Genomic DNA, 8,478 nt, shown 5'->3' with positions numbered 1-8,478 from the left:
TATATGGAAGCCCAAAGCCACCCCTCTCAACGTAGTTTGGGCTGCTCCGAAACACAAAAAAAGTGCTACACTCACGCATGCGTACTACCGCAAAAGAATGTGGCTGCTGATACCCTTCCGATGGATCAACCGGCGGCGACACTGCTTTACAGTTTCTAAAGGTACGAGTTTAAGCAGGTGTCCTCTGTGTTACAGCTTAGTGTTCTTAAAAATAAACCTGGTGGTAAGTTGGTGAAGGAAAGAAGTAGTGTGGGAGCCTCGCTGTCAGCATGCACCAGGCACAGGGCTACGCGTTACTTAGCAGTATGTTAAGCATCTGTTAGCTTAACATCAGGGAAATGTTAATCATTGTTTACTGAATCACTCTTTAGAAAAAAGCAGGCGTTGTAGCAGGCGAACAACACATATACCTGAAAGTAACTCACCCTACATTGGAATGATCTTTTGACACGTCATCAAACGGTGCTGAATGTCAGTGATTTATAATTCATATAAATGAAAGTGTTCTCCATCTTTGTGTCCCATGTGTTTCTGGTGCCATCTATTCTCATGGAGCTCATGCAGATCAGATGTACGAACACAAAATGTGACGTAAATTAAGCACACGTTTCTGCCAAAACACATACACAAGACAGGACTGTGGCTTCCTTCTTCAGAAGGAGCCAACATTGTTGTCATTATTGTTTTGTGTTTTAGTTTTTGATTTTATCACTTACTTTAATCAGTTTTTCACTTTGAGTTCAGGTAGGTTTTATTGCTTGAAAATACTTAATTTTACTGGTTTCAGTGTTACTTTTAGTCCCTATAATCTTTGTTCCATTGAGGCCATACATTAGAGGAAAGATTTAGGAAAATCAGTGCAGGTATTACAATAAAAACTCATCTGATGGCTGAAACACAACCCTCCATCATATCATATGTGGTTGGAGTTAGAATTTGGGAACTCTATCTAATGGAACATTAGAAATGGAACAAAGACTTGTTCATGAGGAGACGGAGACCTATTTTTACATTATTTGAACAATGAAGGGAGAGAAACACATTAGTGGGAAATATTAATTTAATTATGGTTGTGTTTTTTTCCTTTGCTTCATCTATCTATTTATCTTTTTCATTTTTAGATTTATTTATATTTAAGCATCATCATTATCATTATTATTATTATTATTGTTATTATAAAAAAGTAATTATGTGAATGCTATATTCTGCCACCATAACTGTAAATGTGACAACTGTAATATAACAACGAATGACTAATTGTTTAAGTGTTAATAAAAATTAAGTTAAAAAAACACATCTTTTGAAAGCAGTTGATTCACATTGTTCAAGACATCCAAAGTCTCAATACACATATCCATCAATGCCTCATCAGCCAAGCTATTATAAAATATTTACCATACTAACAGATAGTAACTGAGGATATTTCCTCTGTATTTTTTAATGTAATTTTAGTCAGTTTTCCAGGTTCAAAAAAGTCATTTCATTTAGTTTTAATCTGTTTCAAAAGTCTAGTTTTTATTTTCATTTTACTTAATTAAAACTTTTTTTCTTTTTTCCCCTGTCATCTAGTTTTAGTTAACTCTAATAACTTTGATGTGCAGTGCAGTCTGTTACTACAAATAAATGCTCTGAATGGTTTATCCTGCCATAAAGGTTTTGGTATTTAGACACTCCACTATCAATAATCTGTTCAGTTATTTTTTGTTATAACAGCAATAGTCTGTATAGAATAGTCCAGTGTTTAATGCCACTCCATCTTTTCCTTAGTAGTTTGTGTTCAGCAGCTGCACAGCAGCAGCACTGAGTTTACAAACATCCACTACGATGGACTGTACCCTGGACATATTCCCACCACCGCCGTTCAAAAAGCTCTCTTGTCCATTGGGTCAGGTGTGGCGGCACTGCAGAACCCCTACAGACATGGTGAGACGCTCATATAAGCATTTCTGTGTGTTAGACTATAAATCGGTTAAGATGAGGATATTTAATCAAAGTGCTGTTTACAAGGTCACGGATAAACCTTAAAGCACAGCTGTTTTTAAACTGAGTGGTGTTGGAGTTAACGGTATAAAATTTAGTGCCAACATTTACATTTGAACTTTTTTGCCTTCGTGTCTGAATCACAGTGATCGGAGCCTAACCTTAATTTACATGTATTTTTTTGAGGCAGTGTTTTCACTGTACAAAATGTCTTCTTGGTCTCCAAAGAAAGAACAAAATAGCACAAAAATATGTAAGAATAAAAAAAGCAAAGTGTATTTTTGGCTTCTTGGTAAAACTGATCTCAGCCAGTCTCCAACTGATAGGGATGTGAACAAGTCTGTGACCTTGATGTGGCTCCAGATTGGGATTGTTTTCCATTTTTCAGAAATGATACCACTGATTAGATTCTTTTCCCATGTACTGATTAAGCGTTTTGTATTCATTCTCAAGGGCTTATTCTCTGGAGACCTTTAGTACGTGACTTAAAATGTCTTGGAAACAAAAATGAGACTAAATACAAATTACAGCCACATATTAGTTACCCTGAAACCTAAATGAAGGAACAGAGTCTTAACACCTGTCAGCTGACATTTAGTGAGGTTTCTCATGACATTCACTGCTTAGTATCGATTCATGTCCAAAAATAAATTGATAAATAAATGGATTTTTTTTAAAATGCATTTTTCACAGGCACAGAGGTCTTTCCCAGCTCCGTCTTTAAAGCAGACTGATTAAAAGTTTGTGAAGTTTCTGAGTATTGTTTCCATGATGAGTAAACAGTAGTGACCTGTTTAGAATCAACACATGGTTTCTTTACTGTAAATAAAAATATCGTCAACATTTCACTGTACTGTCATGATGTTGCACTCGGTGCCCTTGGATTTCATGAAACTCTGGGTACTTTACAGACATGGTTGCAGTCCTGGGGGAGACAACGGGACACCTAGCGCTCATAAAGCTCAGGGACAGGATGAGAAATGACCCTGAAGGCTACGCTGTCCTAACGTGAGTCAGTGTGGCAGAACGTCAGAGTGCTTTCTGCTTCAGGCACATTTAAAAAAAAATGTGAATGAATTTGGATCTTCGAAGGATGCTGTTTAAAATGTTTAAAAAAACAGAATGCAGTGATGTGCAAATCTGATAAACCTGTAGTTTATTCACAATAGAACATAGAAAACAAATTAAATGTTTAAACAGAGAAAATGTATCATTTTTGTAATTTGATGGCAGGAACATGACTGGGAATAAAAAGAGCATCTTTGAGAGGCAGCATTCCTCAGAAGTAAAGATGGTCAGAGGTTCACCAGTCTGCAGAAAACTGCATCTAGAAGTCATTGAACAGTTTCAGAGTTAATGTTCCTCAGTGTAAAATTGTGAAGACTTTGAGTTGCTCATCATCAACAGTTTAGTCGGAGAATCTGGAGAAATCTCTGTGCGCATAGGCAAGGCCAAAATTGGTACTAGATGTCTGTTATCTTTGGGCTGTCAGGCGGCGCTGCAACACTTCCAGAAATCATTTTGAACACAGTTCACCATGCCATCCACAAATCCAGGTTAAAGCTCTATTGTGCAAAGAAGAGCCCAGATGTAGACCTGAACCAGGAACCCTGCTGTCTTCTCTAATCTATCCATTTAAAGTGGATTGAGGCAAAGACAAAAACAGTTCTGTAGTCAGAAAAAATCCAAATTTAGAATTTTTGGAGCGAAAACATGGACGCTGCAAGACTAAAGAGGAGAGCGACTATTCAATTTGTTATTGGTGCCTGCATCTCTCTCTAATGGTATGGGAGTGCAACAGTGCACATTTGGAAAGGTAACATCAGGCAACTGAAAGGTATATAGAGATTTTAGAGCAACATACGCTCCCATCCAGATGATATCTTTTTCAGGGAAGGCCTGAAAGCAAGACGATGCTAAAGTGAAAATATGACAAAGAAGACCCAGGACTGCTGAGCAGCTGGAATCCAAAAGTCCAGCAGCTGGTCTCGGTTTTTCTATATGGTTAAGCTTGCATTGCATTGTGTTTTTATTTATATTTTACACAGCATCCCAGCTTTTTTGGAATTAGTGTTGCGCTTTATTATTATTTGATTTGATCTTGCAGAGAAAGGCCGAGGATCCGGCTGTCTACGCTCGATCTGACAAAGATGGCTTCGCTGCCTGACGGCTCCTTTGGGAGGGAATACCTCAGATTTCTGGAGGACAATGTGAGTATTTGCTGATGTGATGTGCATATGTACATGTTTTTTTGTGCATTTGTAAACACTTATTGTTTGATATAAACACGCTCCTTCCTTCTTCCGTTTTTGAATTTTTCCCTCAGGATGTGACTCCTGACTCAAGAGCAGACGTGAAGTTTGTGGACAACGAGGAGCTAGCTTATGTCATGCAAAGATACAGAGAGGTCCACGACTTACTGCACACCTTACTGGGCATGCCCACTAACATGCTGGGTGAGTCGAGTTCTGTGTAATCTGAAAATGCTATTTTCTGACATTTACTTTCATCTGCAAAGTAAAAGTTCATTTATAGAAACTTCACAGCCAAGCCATGCATTGTTTTTATATAGTGCATACCTAATTATATGTCAGTGAGAGTTATTCTGTGCGTGTCTGAACAAATGTTTCCAGTTTTACAGCAAAACTGGATTTGAGATTTGAACTTCATTGTTTCTCTCCCAAGTTTTCTCATCCAGTTGTCTCTGCAAACCTACAAATCTCTAAACCTACATTTTAAGTCCATTTGATATGAAGTGTTGACCTGAGCTTTCAGTTTTGCAGGCATCTCCTATTTGACCGATTCTATATCAGAATAAACCTGCCAAAAACTCTGAGAAGAGAAACAGGGTTTACACAGAAGTTATTTTTAATACACTTAAAAAAAACTGTTGGCTGACAACTTCTCCTTTTCTTTCTCCTAATTTAATCTTTAATTTGCATGTTTGTGTCCTTTTCTGTGTCTTCCGTTCAGGTGAAGTCGCTGTGAAATGGTTTGAAGCTGCTCAGACTGGGCTTCCCATGTGTGCTCTTGGAGCTGTGCTGGGGCCACTACGGCTAAATGCAAGGTATAGTTGGGATAACAGGAGAGTTACAGTTTGACTGAATTGCTGAAATTTCTGTAAGTGTTGGGTTGAGTCTGATTACAGGCTGCCGTCTGTTTCAAAAAGCAGGAATAATGTTGAGTTTAGAGCTAAACTCCTTATATGATAAACTCTGAATACATTAACCTCGTGTTAAGTTTGTTTGTAGGTTATGAAAAAATTTGACACCATTAGTGGAGCTCTGATACCAGGATTCTCCATTTTAATACAGTATTTCAATTCAATTCAGTTTCGTTTATATAGCGCCAAATCACAACAACAGTGACCTCAGTGTGCTTTATATTGTAAGGTAAAGACCCTACAATAATACAGAGAAAAAAACAACAAGACTTCCCACCAATGACCAACAGGGCGAAAGAAAAACTCCCTTTTAACAGAAGGAAACCTCCAGGAGAACCAGGCATCTGCTGCTTTCAGTTGGGAATGACACACTGAAGAAAGCCAGAGATTAATAATAACTAATGATACAATTATAAAGGTGCGCTCTACATCCATTACTATTTAATCACAAATCGGTCACATTAAAGGCTAAAAAATTTATATTTAACTGGAAGTTCAACATGAACATCGATGCGCTCTGTTGCATGCTTTGATATTAAAGGAAATGAAATCAGAGCTGCCTCAGCAAGAGGGGAAGAGTCAGAGAGAAACTCAGGGCTCAGTGAAAAACCCCGCCAGAGCATCTGTTAGGCTACGTTCACACTGCAGGCGAAAGCGCATCAAATCCGATTTTTTTGACCCTATGCGACCCATATCCGATCATGGTATGACAGTGTGAACGGCACAAATCCGATATTTTCAAATCCGATCTGGGTCACTTTCGTATGAGGTACTGAATCCGATACATATCCGATGTTTTAGAAAGCGACGGCTGTTTGAACGGTCATGTCGCATTAAATCCGTCTTTTACGTCACTGACACAACACAGACGCCAATTATCAGCGCCGGAGAAGCGCCCGAGAGGACATCGCGAACGCTTCCTGGCCATCCAGTGTAGATGTCAGTGAAACTGTTGGGAAGACAACGTGAACATTTTATTTGTACTGTATAATCTGCAGATTCTGACAGAAATCTGCAACTATCCTTTGAAGCACCGCTCCTCTAAAACTGCAATAAGGATAATTATTAGGTTATTTACATTATTATGTAAATAACAAAATAACTTGAAGCAAAAATTGGGAAACGTAAAGTCCGAAGTCTTTATATTAAGGGCCATCAGTCAAACAGTATTGTTTGCTCTGAGTCTAAACAGAGCGCGTTGTGTGTGGTGTCTTCTTTTGCGCAACCCAGACTTTAAGTCAGCTCCTTTCCTGCAACAGAATTCTAGCTTAAAAAAAAAAGAAAGAAAGAAAGAAATCCAGCTATTGAACATCAGATAAATATCGTTCTAAAAGGGGAACAGCAAGCTCAAGAGGAAGGAATTCAATGTTGTAATCAGTTACTCTCATGAAACATGACAAAGAGTTGAGTAAAAAATAAAAAGGGGAGCCAGAGGGAGAAGTGAAAACCCAGACCCCTCTCCAAGTGGAGGTGGAAGTGAATGTTAGATTGTACACAAAAGTGTTCACTCCCAAATCCATATCATTGAATTCAGGTGTTCTGATCACTTCCATGGCAGCAGGTGAATAAAATCAAGTACCTAGTCATGCACTCTGCTGTTATAGGTGCAAAGGGTGGGCCAATATGTTAAACCCCATGGATTAAGAATGGGATGTTACTCAAGTTCATATGCTTGTGAAAGCAGATGAGCGAATACTTTTGGCAATATAGTGTATGTAAATCCATCTAGGTCCATTTCTGGAGTATTTGATGTGTCATTGTTTCTTGAAATAAAAAGCAATAAACCATCTCAGTTACCCAGAAGCCAAACTTGCATTTACTGTCATCATCGAATGACCGCCTCGTCTTAATAACAGTTCTTCACTTTCAGTTCAGCACAATGGAGAAAATAACCGAGATGATTAGAAGTCCTTTTGTACTTGGATTTAGTGGATACAGTGTAAAAAGTCCAAAGTAAAACATCTGGAAACAGTAAAATCAGTGAAATCCTGTAAGTGAGTACATGTGCGTGGGTGTGGGATGATGACATGTATGTGGGCTGTTTGCCTGCAAATCATAAAGTCTTCCTCATTTAATACCTGTGAATTTCCTCAGTATCAGGGGACTTTGTTGTGACTTGTTTATTTGCCAGGTTTCCTCATTATTGTTATATGACGCTCTCATCTTCCTTCTTTGTGTTTCCTTGTGCCTCTCCCAGTCGTTTACAGTCACTCTTCACATCTTTGGGCCCATGGGCTCTGCAGAGCGGTCGGCGTGCTCGCTGCGTCCTCAGCATCTTCTACGAGAGGCGCTGGGAACAGAGCCTCGAGGACCTCCAGCGAGAGCTCAACATTGAGCCACCTCCCATCATACCAAAGGCTAAGAAGAAGACCTGAAAAGGGAAAACATAATGAATGTTCTGGAAATTGCTCTACAAGAAACTAAACCAGAAATGTCTAAAAGATTCTGTGGAAATTTGTAATGCTGGGGGGGAAGGGAGAATTTCCCTCTTGGCAAAGATTTGAAAAATCTTCTTTCCTGTTTTTCTGGTTTTAACGGAAGATGATCTCAGCTGATGAGACGCTTCGGATTCTGCCAGATAACGGCTCTGGTTCAACACTTTCAGTAACCTGTTAAAAATGTGATGTTGTGTAACTGCAGTAAAAAAAAACAAAATGCAAATAAATTAATTAATAAAGATCTGAATAAAAGTTATATCTAAGTTTAAAAATAAAGTGACTATACACTCACTGGCCACTGCATTAGGTACGTAATATAATAAGTTATATATAACTAGAATTATTAAAGTTGTTGTAGTTATTAAAACAGGCTTATTTTTTGACACTGTTATTACTTTTTACTCAGAAGTTGTAACCTCAGCCACTGTGTTTTTAATTTAATTTTAATTTATTTATTTAGGACAGTGCATGTTAATGAACATAAATGTAAAAAAAAATTACATGAATGTAAACATACCAGATTATACCCAAGGGCTAATTTCCATCTGTTGTCCTTAAACATAAAAAAATAGACATAATAATTCATAAAAATTCATCATTCATTCATAATAAAAGCTCCATCACCAAACTTACACATACACACCATTCTGTTCCCAAATAAAACATTAAAACTATACAACTTATACATGATCACACACTTGATTTGTCCATAACCAGTTTTTAACCTTTGCCTTAAACAAATTGAATGTAGAGCATTCTCGAATGGATTGAGGAAGACTGTTCCACAGATGGCCGCCCTTGACAGAAAGGACGTTCTGCCCAAATGCTGTCCGTCTGTGGGGTATAAACATGTCTCCTTGGATTGTAGCTCGAGTGGTCCTGTCTGAGCTTTCTTTA

General features: G+C 38.1%; 1 protein-coding gene across 2 annotated transcripts; it reads left to right on the top strand.

Annotated features, from left to right (window-relative positions):
- The first annotated feature begins 30 nt into the window (after window positions 1-30).
- On the top strand, window positions 31-7,853 carry coq4 (coenzyme Q4 homolog (S. cerevisiae)). Of its 2 annotated transcripts, none has more exons than XM_031754476.2 (7): window positions 31-161; window positions 1,768-1,923; window positions 2,892-2,988; window positions 4,088-4,190; window positions 4,307-4,436; window positions 4,954-5,047; window positions 7,341-7,853. In XM_031754476.2, the coding sequence occupies exons 1-7, from the start codon at window positions 98-100 to the stop codon at window positions 7,516-7,518; spliced, it is 822 nt and encodes a 273-aa protein (XP_031610336.1). In that variant the 5' UTR covers window positions 31-97; the 3' UTR covers window positions 7,519-7,853. The 2 variants fall into 2 exon arrangements, with proteins under 2 accessions (XP_031610336.1, XP_031610337.1); XM_031754477.2 differs by having other exon boundaries at window positions 51-161; window positions 1,771-1,923.
- The last annotated feature ends 625 nt before the right edge of the window (window positions 7,854-8,478 follow it).

This window comes from Oreochromis aureus, linkage group 7, assembly GCF_013358895.1.
Source record: "Oreochromis aureus strain Israel breed Guangdong linkage group 7, ZZ_aureus, whole genome shotgun sequence".
In the NCBI taxonomy this organism is placed as follows: Eukaryota; Metazoa; Chordata; class Actinopteri; order Cichliformes; family Cichlidae; genus Oreochromis; species Oreochromis aureus.
This window is presented reverse-complemented; position numbering and strand designations above follow the sequence as displayed.

What these genes read in the sequence shown, in the direction of transcription:
- coq4 (XM_031754476.2), top strand. Translation starts at nt 98, where the DNA reads ATGTGGCTGCTGATACCCTTCCGATGGATCAACCGGCGGCGACACTGC. An exon ending in CATGCCCACTAACATGCTGG is followed by an intron (nt 4,437 to 4,953) that starts GTGAGTCGAGTT and finishes TCTTCCGTTCAG; the next exon opens with GTGAAGTCGCTGTGAAATGG. An exon ending in CCACTACGGCTAAATGCAAG is followed by an intron (nt 5,048 to 7,340) that starts GTATAGTTGGGA and finishes TGCCTCTCCCAG; the next exon opens with TCGTTTACAGTCACTCTTCA.